The sequence below is a fragment of the Anarhichas minor genome, unplaced genomic scaffold (assembly GCF_050575085.1).
Source record: "Anarhichas minor isolate MPS153535 unplaced genomic scaffold, ASM5057508v1 ptg000003l, whole genome shotgun sequence".
In the NCBI taxonomy this organism is placed as follows: domain Eukaryota; kingdom Metazoa; phylum Chordata; class Actinopteri; order Perciformes; family Anarhichadidae; genus Anarhichas; species Anarhichas minor.
Window position 1 is genome coordinate 13,032,547 of NW_027466449.1, and position 15,089 is coordinate 13,047,635.

Sequence of the window (15,089 nt, forward strand, 5' to 3'; positions counted from 1 at the left end):
ACATGAAGGAGGTCTATGTATAGTATGTAATCATTACCAGTGGTATCAGTACATTATACATCATTGTGGAATGAAACTGAGCAAAATACACCGTGTCATTGAGGCGCTTCAGTGAATGTAATCAACGCTTTCGCCTCATTGTCAAGCCGTAGTTTTGCAGTAACAGCATCAATCTGTTTATAATTTCCCCATTAACAGCTCAGCTTCAAATGCCACCTCACATTTTCTACTTTCTTTTCTCCTTAAAGAGCAATTTAGTTGACACCAGTGTAGCGTAAAAAACTCCAATTAGACTGTAATATGCTGACATGGATGGTGCAGCTGGCTGCATGACTTTGTGTTTCTGTTTGAATAACTACACTATAGTAAATATGTATGGCGATACAACCCCCCCCCCCATGGGCATTCACCACTTTATACAATGTCAATTTCGGCTCGCTTCTTTGCTGTCAATCAAAAAAAAAACACTTGATCAGGCACCAAAAGAGACCAGCATCACTTGAAGAGAAGAGAGCCTGTCAGTCAAAGCATATAGACATGTAAATCATCGGCAGTGCTGAGGTGTGTTTGGAGTCCCACTACACTCTGCGTGACCCTCTGCTGTCACAGCAGGACTGTACTCTGGTTGCGAGCATATCTCAATTACTTAGATTGAGTTAGTCACACAGGTACGACGGCGGGTCATGGAAGAACAGTTCCCACATAATGATTTGCTGTTAATATTAGATTTCAGTCCCTGTGGGATTGTCACACTTAGAGCAGCTGGAGAAAATTACCTGCCAGCTTTCCGACAGGGAAGTGAGCTATATTTATTTATACCTCCCCCCTTTTCTTTTCTTTTTAACACGTTGACATGCTTTTAAAGTGGTAATCATTGTGACGGAGGTTTTCAGTCTTCAAACTATAGCTTTGTGATAGATGAATGTTTCTGAAATCACGACACGGTTTAGCAACCGCGGATGTTGTTGTGTTTGCGGCTGAACGTGTGGTTGATTTGTTCACTGATGTTGATTATTCACTGGTGGCTCTCGCTGCCTAGACCTGTGAAATTATTTCCTGCACTATCTCCTTCTAGTACAGTCGCCCAGAACGGGATTTCTCTTTAATGATCTTCCCTGCTTTAATATAATTTTGCTCACCCAGGGAGAGAACTGGTGCTTTGGAGGGAGGTTATTTAGCTGCAGTCTGTCTTTCTATTTGTATTTCCGTTCATTAACTTTACCCTAAAAAGAAAGGCAGAAGAAACGTTTTTACAGCTTGAATATCAGCATAAAACGCCACAAAAGCAAAGTTAAAATGATCTTATCTATGTCTGAAACCAATGATAAATATCACATCTGTGATTCTTTTGCCAGCCTTGTTCCTGCATGTATTGTATATGAAGAGAAAAAAGGAGCTATTTAAAGAGTACCCTCCTTGACTTTTGCTTGAGTGCTGATGACAAGTTAGATATCTTAGATGCATAAAAATGCGATTTTGACATGACTTCAAAAAGAGAAGCATACGGATGAGGTGGACCCTCTGCCAACAGAGAGACGAGGAAACAGATGGGTTTTACACAAACAGCACAAACATCAAGAACACTGAGTTAAAGAGCTTGGCAGTCTCACTTGATGAAACAGTGAGGAATGGAGGCGCTTTTAATGAGCATCTCTCCTGTGATGCAGAATGTGAAAAGACAAACTGTTAGCTCTTAAAGGAGCAGTTACAGTTGGTTGGCCCTGTCTGGTTGAACCGAATGGTTTTGCTATCCTCTTGTTGAGTGACTTCGGTCAGTATGCGTGCAGATTGGTAATAACGAGGAGACATTAAAATGGCCTGTTGTAGAATATATTCTTCAGTTGAACCAATGGTACCATCATCAATAAATAGAAAGCTTGTTGTTGTTGTTGGGTTGTTAATGTTGACAGTCGGTGATCCGCCAACAGATGGCGCCAGATGTATGAGAAGGGTCACAGTCACCAGTTCAGGAAGTGTCGAATTAAATACTAATAGTTTTTCTAATTACAAAGATGAGCTGTTGTTCACTGTCACCTGTGAGCAACTGAGAGACACAAGCTTTAATACTGAATTCAATACATATATTTCAAGTGGACAGTGAAACCCATTTATGATATATTCCATACTAGGAATGCAATTTTTGTTTTTCTAAATGAACCGATGCATTTTCTACTCTATGAAATGTAAAAAAAACTGCAAAGGGCCATCACAAGTTTTGAAAGCTCGAGGTGACGTCTTCAGATGTCTAGTTTTGTCCGACCAACAGTCCAAAACCCAAATTATATTCACGTTAAATGACGTAAAAGCAGCATCTATTCACGTTTGAGATGCTAGCACCAGGACATATTTGGTGTTATTGCTTCAGCACACGACTGAAATGATTAATCGATCAACAGAAGTGTTGCAGATTAATTATCTGTTGATTGGCTAATCAATTCATCAACTAATGGTTTCAGCTCGACTGTCATCATAGAGATGTGCAGGCTTAGCAGATCAGAATGTGTATAAATACTACGACTCTGCAACTAACAAATCCACAGATTATTTTCTCAATTGATTGATTGATCTTTAAGTAAATAGTGAACAAATGGTCTTTACGATCCTTCTGTCCAAAGATGTCCAGTTCACTCACAAAAGGAAAGAAAAAAAGGCAAATATTCACATTTTAGAAGCTGTAAACGGAGATATTTTTAACAAAACGATTAAAATCGTTAATCATCATAATGATTCATTGTTTTTTCATAAATCATTCATAATAATTTACTCATCAGTTTAGCTCTAAAATGACATGTTGCTTGCTGTGTCATGTGGGAGCAACTAAAAGACACCAGTTGCAACTTAAATCTATTTCTTGAAACAGCCAAAAATATAGTTTTTTCTCCATATTCCTTTTTTCTGTTGCCTGCCATCAGCAGTAGCGATCATTTCTCTGTGCAGTGTAGCAGTTCAGACTTTGAAAGAATACTTTCCTTCTATAAATAGCGTGATTTTTCCACAGTTTGTTTCAACAGTTAGTGTTGTTCAGCTGCTGCGTATCTGCTGCTGTACGTGGATCCGTTCAGTAACCTTGTGGTAACCCCTCAGCACATCAGAAGGCAGTTATCTCTTCTCTCAGACAGTCGCTCAGAAGATGATGGTGTTCTCAGGTCAATATCTTTGAAGCGAGGAGTGTTGCGCGCTCAATTTTGCAGGTTGTTTTCAATAATTCACTTGATGCGCTCCGAGAGTCTGTGTGTGTGTGTGTGTGTGTGTGTGTGTGTGTATGTGTGTGTGTGGCGATGGGAGGCGGTCGTCGTGCTGCAGAGCGTTGCAGGGATAAGGAAAGGCCACGTCTCCTTTCCTTCCTCGCAGGGCTGATCACTCAGAGCTGCTGTTGTCACACACACGCACGGCTCACCCACGGGTGATGTAATTGGATTGCATGGGTCCCCATTTTACAGTCCATTGCCGTGTAATGACATCAGTTATTTACTTTCATCATAAAATCTGATAAGGGACAACATCTGCCAGGGTAAAGTTTGAGTGAGCACCGCGCATGAATGTTGATGTGCGCTCTGCAACATCCCGTGAGCTGCTTGCTCTGCGCGCACACAACAATCAACACTTGGTTTTGAGTAAACTTGTCATGTGAATACAGATATGACAGTTTATTTAGTTTATCTTCAGCGACATAATTAAGCATAGAAGTGCACAACGGCAACAATCGGTGCTTTCCCACACTGAAGAGATGAGAGTGCAGCAGAGTGTCTTGTTTCTGAGTCCCTGCTCCGCCTGCTGTCTCATTATGCTGCTGCTGCTGGAGGACACTGAAGGACACGAGCGATTGAATTCAAATGTTGTATATTCCCTGGAAACCAATCAAGAAAAGCCCCAGAATAATAATCCCTGTCCGCTGTCATGATTCATTTTTATTTCGTTCCATATTTTTTGAGTCACTCAGAAAGAGTAGTCTCAGCATAAAATCAATGTTCCATTAAAATTTAATGACCAGGAAGGGCTTAATAGTGGTGGAACAGATGCCTCTGCTTTTGATAACGCCGACGTCTCAGGAACTCTCATTCAGAGCCGTGTTGGTGCTGTCGGGTCCTCTGACCGTCGCTGCTCTCAGCCGCTGAGAGAAACAAAAGGATATTGGCATTGTTGTGCCTCGTAGCGGTGAAATTAAAAGTTAGTAAATTGACAGCGAAGCTCGTAAAATTCATCAAACATTGACAGAGGAGGCTCCAGCTGATGGCACATTATAGCCATAACTATATTTACTCGCTGTGTTAATGTTGACAAAGGGCTGTTCCAGACAGAGTCCAGATTCACCATTTTTCTCAGTGTGTTTCATATTAAACACATATATATATATATATTATGAGAACAGGAGTGTGTGTGTGTGTGTGGGGGGGGGGGGGTTCAACCCTTTATGCATTCAATGAAATCACAATTGACAATTTGAAAAGAAACAAGAGTGGACTTGTAGATTCCTTGTGCTATTGTTTTTATTAACGTTATTGTTGCTATTGTTGTCATTATTAATAATTGTAGCAGAACAAGATAAATCAAAACACCCTTCAGCAACCATGGCTTAAGTTTCTTCATACTCAGCTGGGACAGAGAGAGAGAGAGAGAGAGAGAGAGAAAAAGAGAGAGAGGGAGAGAGAGAGGGAGAGAGAGAGAAAGAAAGAAAGTGGAAAATCTTAATCAGTTTTTTTCTTTGAGGACCATATGGAAGGTTTCAAGCAGCCAACCATATGTTGAAGGCTTTTGTCATGGAAATCATACTTTTTGGCACTTTTTCATTGCGCAGCCAAGCCGGGCACATAAATAAAAGAAAACATAACAGAGAAATCATACAGAACATGATCAAATCTTTCAGAATACACAGAGTTTGAAGTTTTTTGTCTCTGACTTACAACAGATAGCTTTTTAATCGAGACACTCCCTGATTCACATGGCCACCCAGACTGCAATTGGTACCTGTATTTGTCTTTTCTTTTTAATAAAAATAAATAAATAAATAAAAGACAACATGAATAGAAAAAGAGCAATTAAATGTCTACATGCATTGTCATATTATTGCTGTGATATATTTACAAATATATTTACAAAAAAAGCATCAAAGAGGAACAATGTTTCCCTACATCTAAATTGAGAAGTTTAGAAGAAATCTTTTTCTGTAATTCACATTTCCTCTGAGGACGACCTGTGATGCTGCCAGCTTTAGAAGCCTGCGGTACGTTTCCAATTGATGTTTTTAATGATCTCGAGGCTTTTATCTGCCTCATTAAAAACACAGTCCCCAGGTTTTTGGGAGAGATGCATTATATCTCTGTCACAAAGTAAAAAATAAAACATCTAGGATCTGTAGGAAGTGATGCTGCATTAGTTCAATAATACAGTAACTGTTAGTTGTGCAAGTGCACCAGGTGGTTCGCCCTCATGCAGGGATTCAGCCGCAGCGCTCAGACGACCATCGACGGACCAGAAACTCCTCTTTTCTCCTCCGTTTTTGGTGTTTTTGTTTTGTTTTTTCGGGTGAGCTCAGCACTACTGCGATCGTGTCATCCATTTGGAATATGCAAATCGCTGACGGCGCATTTGCCTGCTGGTGCTTGACCTTCCCCTTGGAGGTCGCTCACCGACTCAATTACGCTCCCTATCTGCAGTCTGTCTGCAAACACCTGTTATCCTCCCACACTCCACCACCCTCCGCCAATCCCACTCCAGCACATCTCATCCCCGGTGCGTCTGTTTAGATGCAGTTGGGATGGGATGGGGACAGCCGGTCGGGGGGGGGGGGGGGGAGGGGGGAGGCAGGGACAAATGATGGGGGAGTTGGAAGTGCATTACAGCGCGTCGTTTTTATTACAGCAATCTTGAAAAAACTTTCTCTACCAAGACAGTTCACGACAAGATCTTTTCCATTAGTGCTGGTTAAGACGCACACGCCTCCATCCATTCTCTCTTTTGACACCTCGGAGATTTCCCTTAGCTGTTTTTAACTGCACGGAATAATCTGGGAGCAGTTGTAACTTTTAATTTAATGCTTTATTATGTCAGTGACCTAAATTAGAATAATATGAATCCTGTTGTGTAACCTTTTAGCATTTCAGTCAGATCACGCCTGCCTTTCAGCTGCCAGAAGAGATTTGTTTTTGTTGCTTTTTGATACAAGAGACGGTTGAAATAATGATTATATTCTAGAATATTAGACTTCTAGTCGGATTAACACCTGTAGGAAGTTTGGACTCGCTGTATGAAGGATTGCTCATAGTTACTGCATCACTATTATTATTATTGCTTTTGCGCTGTTGAAACCTTGTTGTAACTAGATTACACCTACCTTATTATATAACGGGCGGTATTTGTTCAGGGCGATGTCTACATGCACATCACCGTCGGCCATTTCTGGTATTTATTTATTGCCTGAGATTTAAAGACGAAAAGGGCCAAAAATCTTGAGTCAAAAGGATGCAGTGGACTTTTGGAAAACAGCAAGATGGAGAGTATTTTAGTGTTTTGTTTTCATCGTTTCTTTTTATTGCCCTAAATCGACTGAAAACAGGACAGCTGTGATTGTTATACATGTCAGTTGCTGTGTCAGTAAAGTTATTGCCACGAAAACAAAAGTTAATTCTGCATTCATTCGTTTGAAGTCTCCTAACACTGGTACTGTACATTGTTCCTCTTTAAAAAACTAAGTCCCATGGACTCTCTACAGTTTTCATGCATATAAACATTTTCTTTGAAGATCAGCAGCATCTTACAAGGTCAATGGATGTTCATTTTTTAAATTATAAACAATAAATAAATACATGATAATGAACAAATAAGCAAGTCTTCAATAAATACACAAAAATAGGGTGAATAAATAAATAAATAAATAGATAAATAGGTAGTTAAATAAAGTATTTACATGATAAATAGATGGTATGCATCTAAACCGTGGGCGGAGCTTTGAGCGACATATAAAACAGACAAACAGAATCATTTGACTGTCACTTTGTAACTGAGGGTGTGTGAGTCCATACCTTCACTCTGAGGTAACACTGGCGGAGGGGGAGCACCTCAAACAATGGGGGGGAAGATTGCTCTTTAAGACTGGACGATGCACCGTAAAGGCAGCAGAGTTTATGCAAGCCACCATGGTGGAGGAAGAACAACGAGAGTTTTCATTGCTATAGACAAGTCGACCGCACATGGCACTTATAACAACAGATCATTCGGTCTGGCTCCCAGTGTTTCTGTCCAAGTCTGTACATCAGGGCGAGACTATGAATTTGATGTGTGATAACCTGTTCAACAGGCCCGTTAAATGTTCTAAAATCACTGCTCTTGCAGAATTGAGTTGAATGACCTATGGCCTATGATCGTGTATAGCTTATTTAAATTAGCCTCTTATTTCTTTTTAAATACCCACAGTTACAAAGATGCTCGACAAGGGATAACAAGCACAAAAAAATAAATTTAGAAAAATCAAATAGAAAAATAACATCCGTTGAATTGAAACATTGGTGTGGAAAAAGGGGGTTTGTCTTTTCACCTTTTAAAATGATCTCCCTTTTTTTGCAAATACTGTCATAGTTCACATTTTCATAAAAAGTTCATGTTGGCAGTTGCAAAAGAATTCAATTCTTAGCAAATAAAAAGCAGCATAAAAATACAAGAGGTCATTTTGTCTCTAAAAAACAAAAGAACACTGTTAGTCCTTTTTATGTTTTTGTTTTTTTTCATTTTCTCATTACTATTTGCTATAAAATATCAGGAATCTAAATATTATTACTATTGATATCAATATCATTATAGTCATTGATAAAAATTCACATGCCAGGCCTCATATATAATTGTGTATGTGTGTGCACACGTGTGTACATTAGTGTTTGTGTGTGTGTGCGCGTGTGTGCGTGCGTGCGTGTGTCTATTTGCATACATGTCTGTGTGTAAGTGTGTTTACATGAACCCACGTCCGTGCGAGCACATGTTGCGTCATCGTGTCCAACTATCATCTACTGTCTCTATTTGGGGGAAGGTTGTTTGATTGTATGTTTCTGTGGACGATTAGCTACTGTGCAGGGAAAAAAATCCAGCATCTTTTTGAAATTGTCTTTGCCATAATCAGTTTCTTCACGTAATCTCAGTGAAAATATTGCTTTCTAAAAAAAGGGAAGAAAAAAGGCATGGAGGGCAGAGTGAACAGGGTTATTGGTTGTGAACCTACAACAAGGGGTTCAAAATTGTAGCTTCTTCCTCGCGGCTAGTTTTCTGATCCAGAGTCGTCTTCGTCCGCAGAGCCCTTGAAGCAAGCCGACTCATAGTGCTTGTTCAGGTAGGACTTGAGAGCGAAGGTCTTATTGCAGCGCTTGCATCTGTAGTGCTTGAAGGCAGAGTGTGTTTGCATGTGGGCGCGGAGGTTTGAACGGTCAGCAAAGGCTTTGCCACAGTGTGCGCAGGCAAAGGGCTTCTCCCCCGTGTGTGAGCGCATGTGACCTTGGAGGAGCCACGGCCGGCTGAAGGCCTTGCTGCACACGTTGCACTTGTGCTTGAGGTCGTGGGTGAGGATGTGCATGGCCAGCGCCGGCATGGACACGTACACTTTGTTACAGGTGGGACACTTGCGGGCCATCTTGCTGTCCAGGCTGCGGTGAGTCTGCTTGTGTCTGCTGAGGTTGGAGGAGGTGGCGTACGTCTTGCCGCACTCGTTGCAGGAGTGGCGGGCCCCGCCGGCCGCCCTCTCCTGAGCCCCGCCGTTGGCGCTGCTGCTCCTCGAGCCGCCCTCGCGACTCTCGCTGTCCCCCTTCCGCCTCGAGCGCCCGTCGGAGATGAAGAAGGCATCCATGGTGTAACCCTCGGCCAGGGCCTCCGATTCACCACTGTAGAAGCCGCTGGCCGTCATGCCAGACTGGGGGCTGTCGGGTTGCTTCAGGTCGGGGTCACAGTACTCCTCTCCGCTGCTCACCTGGGTGTAGAGGGGATCCGACACCGGCGAAGCCAGCTTGTGCTCCATCTTCTTCTCCCCCTGGTATACAGATGGCGTGATGTAATCCTGGATGTAGCCTGAGTAAGAGACACACACAAACACACAGTTGGCCAGGGGTTGTGATGGATAAGGACACAGTGACATGCTGGTGATTACATGATTATCATGTTGGATGATTGCCCCTTCGTAAAATGGTGAAAGAGTGAGTGGCAGCACAGAGTTAATTGCATTTTTTTTTTCCCCAGAACTCACAGGTTGCACACGATAGTGCAGCGATGCAGGAAAACGTGACGCACTCAGCTGCGTTGAGGAAGGTTGCAATTTTACAGCGAGGATGAGCGCTAGATAATAGCTCATCAAAGAAGTCTCCAGTGTAGGAAGATGCATCTTACAGCCCCTCTCACATAAAGTACTCTCATTCATTAGACCTCCTTTTCTGCATTTATAGTATGTCAGTCCTCTTTGTCTCCATGTTTGCTTCATGTTTTAACTCTAAACCTTAACATATACCTTATTTGTCCAGGTTTTGTATTATTTAGTGTGAAAACACACCCAAAAAAGAACAGGTTGTATGTCTGACTTGATTGTTCTTTATGTCTTAATTAGTTCGTACATTTTTTGGTTTTGGACCAGATGAACTAATTACGTCCTGTAGGATTTCGTGCTACTTCTCGAAGCACGTTGAAGCATGATGCAGCAAAGCACAAAGCACAAAGCACCGCGTGTGATTTAACTTAACAGAGCATGATTTCAGAGAGATATATTTTTGTTGGCATCATTCATGTCTTTCCTCTCCCTCCGAAGCAGCCCAGTGCCAGAGGAGCTAAAAGGCTTGCTGGCAGCTAATTGCATCCAAACAGAATTCAATACATTCTTATGCTCTGACTCTTAGGAGCTGAATTTATACTGAAGGCGTTTAGCTTCCAGGGTCTATATTCTACCAGCCGAACATGTAAGTTGAGTGAAAATATAAAAGGTGGTGAAATTCCTTTCCTGAGAGAAATAGTGCATAACTGCAGAAAAGAAAAAGCCATTCCTAAGCACTGTGTGCAGTAAGCGGTGGAAATTAGGTATTGACTGCTTTTTTTTAATGAGATTCAAAGTTTTGAACTGATCAATAGGCTATCATATGTAAAACAGTGCAGCTGTTAGAGAAGATAGAAATAGTGCGAGGAACAGAGCAAGTATCTGCGACACACAATAGTTTTATTGAGCACAGAGTGCTCGAGGCCTGATGATGTGAGACACGTTGTTTGTGAAGAGGGGTCACCTGTCTGCACACTGAAGGGCCTTCAAGAAAACAGGCCATTAGGAAATCCGTTGAAGTGCTCTCTCACTACGGCGTCTCCATTCCTGAGGGTTTCTGTTCACACACCCACTCCGTCAAAGACACGACCGTGACACCCCGGTGAAAGGGAAACACCAGGTCTGTGCGTTCATTATTATGCTGCACTGCATGGGTCCACTTGTTTTAAACTACGCAGATGGTGTGAGAGCGCAGCACTTCCTTTCAAAAGATTTGTCCATTCATCGTTTTTTTTTGTACTAAATTCTTACAATTTACAATTAAATGTACAAATGCTGCAGCTTCGACCGTTATTCCGAGCTAAATCCACCTGTTTCACAGTCCCACTATAGACTGTGATCTAGCTGAAGGGCCTCTGCACGGTGTACGACAACATGGCACTGTTTTTTTTATTTCCCCAGAAAACATCCTGTATCAATACAAGCAGAGCTGTTTACTATATTTCAGTAAGCCAAGGTCAGACACGGAGCTCATCATTCAGGACCGGCGCTGTATCAGCCTTTCCAGCTCATAGGCTCGTTTCTCTCATGCAAAGTAAGCATGTAATTAATGGACCCTCTCAGCCACCCCTCTTTGTTGTTCGACAGACACTCCAGTCAAATGTCTCCACAATGGGGAGAAAGTAAATCTCCTGGCACGGCAGAAGTGCTGATGTTAGGTATTTCAGCCACGCTGTGAATTCTTTTATTTTCCTTCTCCTTCATTTTTTTTTTTTTTTGGGGGACTCAGCACGAACAGATTCTTTTGTTCAAATTAAATGCCTTTTGTCAACACCAGCGTAGTGCCTTATCGTTCTTTTGCTTCTTTTTAATGTCACCCTTATTTTTCATGGTGTTGAACAATAGATCCAGGAACAATAGAGAGTGACAATAATTACATACGTATTATTTAATAATAATTAAAAATTTTGCAGCAGGAAATCTGCTACATTTACTACAAGTTACTAAATATGGCATGTAAATAGAAATAGAAAAAAAAATATATGTATATTTCTTAATTCTGTAGTTTTTTACCCAGTTAGTTATTTCCAATTCAGCAAAACATTATACTTCACAAACCAGCCCAGGCATATTTAATTCCCCTAATCCCGAACCACCCAAAATTCACTGAACCTTGTTATTGACACGGTTGAATAACAGGTGGGCATCATCACAGCATTTAGCTGTGGACTGTGAAGCCTCGCTCTCTGTGAACACATCCGAACAAATCACAACAAAGACACACATATGGCCCTTTAAACGTGGCCACAAAATGGAAGCGGCGGGCTTAAAGTGAAGGTCGCCTCGCAGCTCCGACTGGAGCCGACTGTGCGGCCGGTCCGTGTGTCGACCACAGTGCAGCTATGTGACTTTCTTCATGTTTACTGTACAACCTCTAGTCACGTGATCAGCCTCATTGCTGCCCCAAGCACTTTTGTCTCCCTTTTTTTTTCTCCTTCCCTTCGCGACCCCTCCAGCCCAGCTCCCCGCCTCCCTCCTGGCTCTACTGTACAGTGTGTTGATGTCTCTTGTGGCGGCGATAGGCCTGCATGGCTGAAACTCTAACCCCTGCTAGTTTCCAAATGCCCGGAAGGAAGAGAAAGATGTAGTGGAGCGATGGGGGTGGGGAAACTGTGCATGCTCCATTTGGATGGAGAAGAGGGGGGCAAGGGAGGATCGGACCGTGATGGGAACTCAAGGACAATAACAGCTAAGGACAAATGTATCATCCGATACTCATCTCTCATATTCATGAATTTTTTAGTCCACATGATGACCAGATATAGTCAGCCTGAGTGTGTGCAGCCACCACAGGGCTGGTGCAGTCACACAAATACGTAGCTGGAGCTTCTCCCGATTATACACACGTTTTGTTCCCTATTTACATAAGCTAATCCGCGGCTGTGACCTGAATTGTGTCTGTCCTTCACTGGAGTCAAAAAACAAAAGTCTAGGAGCGGGGGGGGGGAATGGGGGTGGGGTGCCACTGGAGAGGATTATTTAGGATATTGATGCAAAAAAAATCAGCTGGCTGCATGTAACCTCTCACATTAATTTACACACTACGAACATGTTATCGGCTAAAACAAGAGCAAAATCTCACACCGACACAAGAACTAAAGAGGATGCCATCTGTGCTCAGTGTGGAAATGTCAGGCATGCTGAAATCAGCACCGGGGCTATCTACAGGCAGCAGTGCTAGCACATCTTTAACTGGAGGCATGTTAACTCACCATTCTCACTGAGACGAACCCCGAGGCTGGTCACCGAGTCTGTGATGGAGCGTGCAAAAGTGTACGAGTCGTCCAGGTGGTGATGGTGGTGATTGGAAGTGGCCACATTGGACGAAGTGAAATCATCAAGCTTGATCTTCTTCACCAAAAATGAGCGTGGCATGTTTCAATGGATAAAAACACAGAGCTGAGAAAAACGCATGAGCAAAAAAAAAAAAAAAATGAAAGACCCTCTGAAAGGAAGCACGCGAGCAGATCTGGCTTGACGGTAATCCTTGCGGTTAATGCGGAGACAAACGGCCAAAAAACATAAGATAAGAAAGAAAATGGAAACCAAGTGGAGAACAAGGCTGACGGCAAAATGCTGTGTGATACTCTCTGGCTCCCCCAGCTTCCCCCAGAAAAATAAAAAAATAAAAAAATAAAAGCGATCCTGTTCAGCACTGGATAGCTCCTGTGATGCGGCAGGCTTAAGGGACCAGTGAGGAAGAGAAGAGATGGAGACAGACAGAGAGAGGAGGGAGAGAGAGAGACTGTCAGACTAGCTGAGATCAGCAATCACGCCAGCCTTTATATGGGGCACAGGCAGTGGAAGATCAGGTGGTGCTGCGAAATGGAGCTGCTTAGCTTTAATCCATCAAATGTCCCCGGGGACACACATCAAATTACTACTGAACCGTCTGTGCATTCGCACACAGACAGAGGAGAAAGAACACAGGCAGACCCCCACTGCTGCCCCCCCCTTCTACCCCCCCCTCTTTCCCCCCGCTTATGCTCGGAGGAGGAGTAAAAGAGGAGGGCAGACAATGGAGATGTGGATGAGAGCACACTCGGTGTCCTGTCCCCCATTGTTTTCAGATGAAGTGGCACAGTTTATGTTTGCCTTGTAACTGGCGCTGCCTCCCTCATGTCATCTCTGTTACCTCAAACGGCCTCAAAGGTGTCCGTCCGTCGGTCACACTGCGCTGCACTCGCATGCTGAGAGCACACGTACAGTACAGGAGAGGTCATCGGAGCGTCTGCGAGGTGCTGGACCTTCTTTTTTTATTTATTTCTTTATGTCTGCACTGGATTCCAGCACTGATGACGAGCGGGCTTCGGGGGAAGTACTAGTGCTGCATTGCTCTACTCGTCTCTCTCTCTCTCTCCCTCCCCATTACCGCTGCACAGATGTGCGTCCTGCCATGCGTGGCAGTGAATTATCTGATTAATTAATTACATCTTTTTTGATTAGGGTGAAATCCAGAATTAGATCCGTACTCGCCGAAATTGGCTGGATGTATCTGGGTTGGTTTGCATTGGTGTGGACTTGTTAGCTCGCTCATTTGATGTCACATTATGCATTGTATCTTCACCATAAGAGCTCAACATGCGTCGTTCTCTTGTTAGAATTAATTTAATTGAAATATTTACGCAGGAAATTGAATCTGTGGGTATCGTTTCTAAAAGCAGCAGGATTGTTTTCAAGTGAAACGGAAAAGTACCTGTTTGATTCAATATCAACAGGAAACACTTGTGTCACATCACTTGTTGGATTAATTAAAGTATCACAGCAGTACTTTTATTATGACTGTTAAATGAGAAGTATTGCTTCTATTTCTGTTACATCACACATACAATCAGTGGAGGCATCAGAAAGAAGTGCAGATCTAGTATGATCTATATTCTGTTTCTATTCTGTTGCTGTTGTGTGTTGGAGCAGTGATGGTGGTCGTGAAGTCATCTTTATAGGAAAAGCTCTGGAGGAGGAAATTCTCCATTCTAGCAATTATTTTTCAAATAATCGTGTTCGTGATATCTGGAAAAGCTTACAGTTGGTTATTATTTATTGTTAAGTCTATAGTGAAAACGCCTTTCAATTGCTTGATTTTGTGCATCCAACAGTTCTCAAAACCCAAAGATATTAAATGTACAATCAAATAAAACGGACAAAAACAGAATATATCCTCTTATTTGTCAATCTGTAACCAGAGAGCACTAATTAGTAAATCAATTATCAAAATTATTGTCGATAATTCATTTTCTGGCAATCTACAAATCAGTTAATAGACTGTTTCAACATCGCTAACATTTTACATCAATTTATTTTCATTCACAAAACCTTACTGTTTACGTTAGTGCTGTTAGATGAGTCTCCGATATTCATTATAATTCATTTTTTTAGTTGCTTTATCAAAAGTCACATTTGGCCTCAAAAGAACATGTTTCCAGTGTTAACAACAAAAAATGAAGACCACTTGTAGATCCCCTGGTAAATAAGAATTACATCCCAAAACCGTTATTCTTGTTGGTCAAAGATGAAAGGCTCATCTTCTACCTGATTTAACATGTTGTGTATTTCCATGTTGATCGTGGTTTGTGTTTGAATGTTCAGAGGTGCCGTAGATCCCGCCAGACGTTCAGGTGTGCCCCCTGGACCGGGTCGCTCTAAATCCTCCCCGCCACCAACGGTGACCCTGCAGCTCGGTCGTGGCAGGCTTCAAGAGGGGAAGTTGTTAAATCAGCGTGCTCAGGATTTATCACACGTATGTGACTGTACATTACAGCACAGGTTCACAGTGCTGTCGCTGAGCCAAGCGTGTAGAGCAGAGGCAAGGACGAAGGAG

General features: G+C 42.4%; 1 protein-coding gene across 1 annotated transcript; it reads right to left on the bottom strand.

Moving 5' to 3' along the window:
* Positions 1 to 8,242: 8,242 nt before the first annotated feature.
* scrt2 (scratch family zinc finger 2) lies at positions 8,243 to 13,702 on the bottom strand. The gene is made up of 2 exons (XM_076091917.1): positions 12,484 to 13,702; positions 8,243 to 9,042 (listed from the first exon to the last, which is right to left on the bottom strand). Exons 1-2 carry the CDS (start codon positions 12,644 to 12,646, stop codon positions 8,243 to 8,245), a joined length of 963 nt encoding a protein of 320 aa, XP_075948032.1. The 5' UTR covers positions 12,647 to 13,702.
* Between the last annotated feature and the right edge of the window lie 1,387 nt (positions 13,703 to 15,089).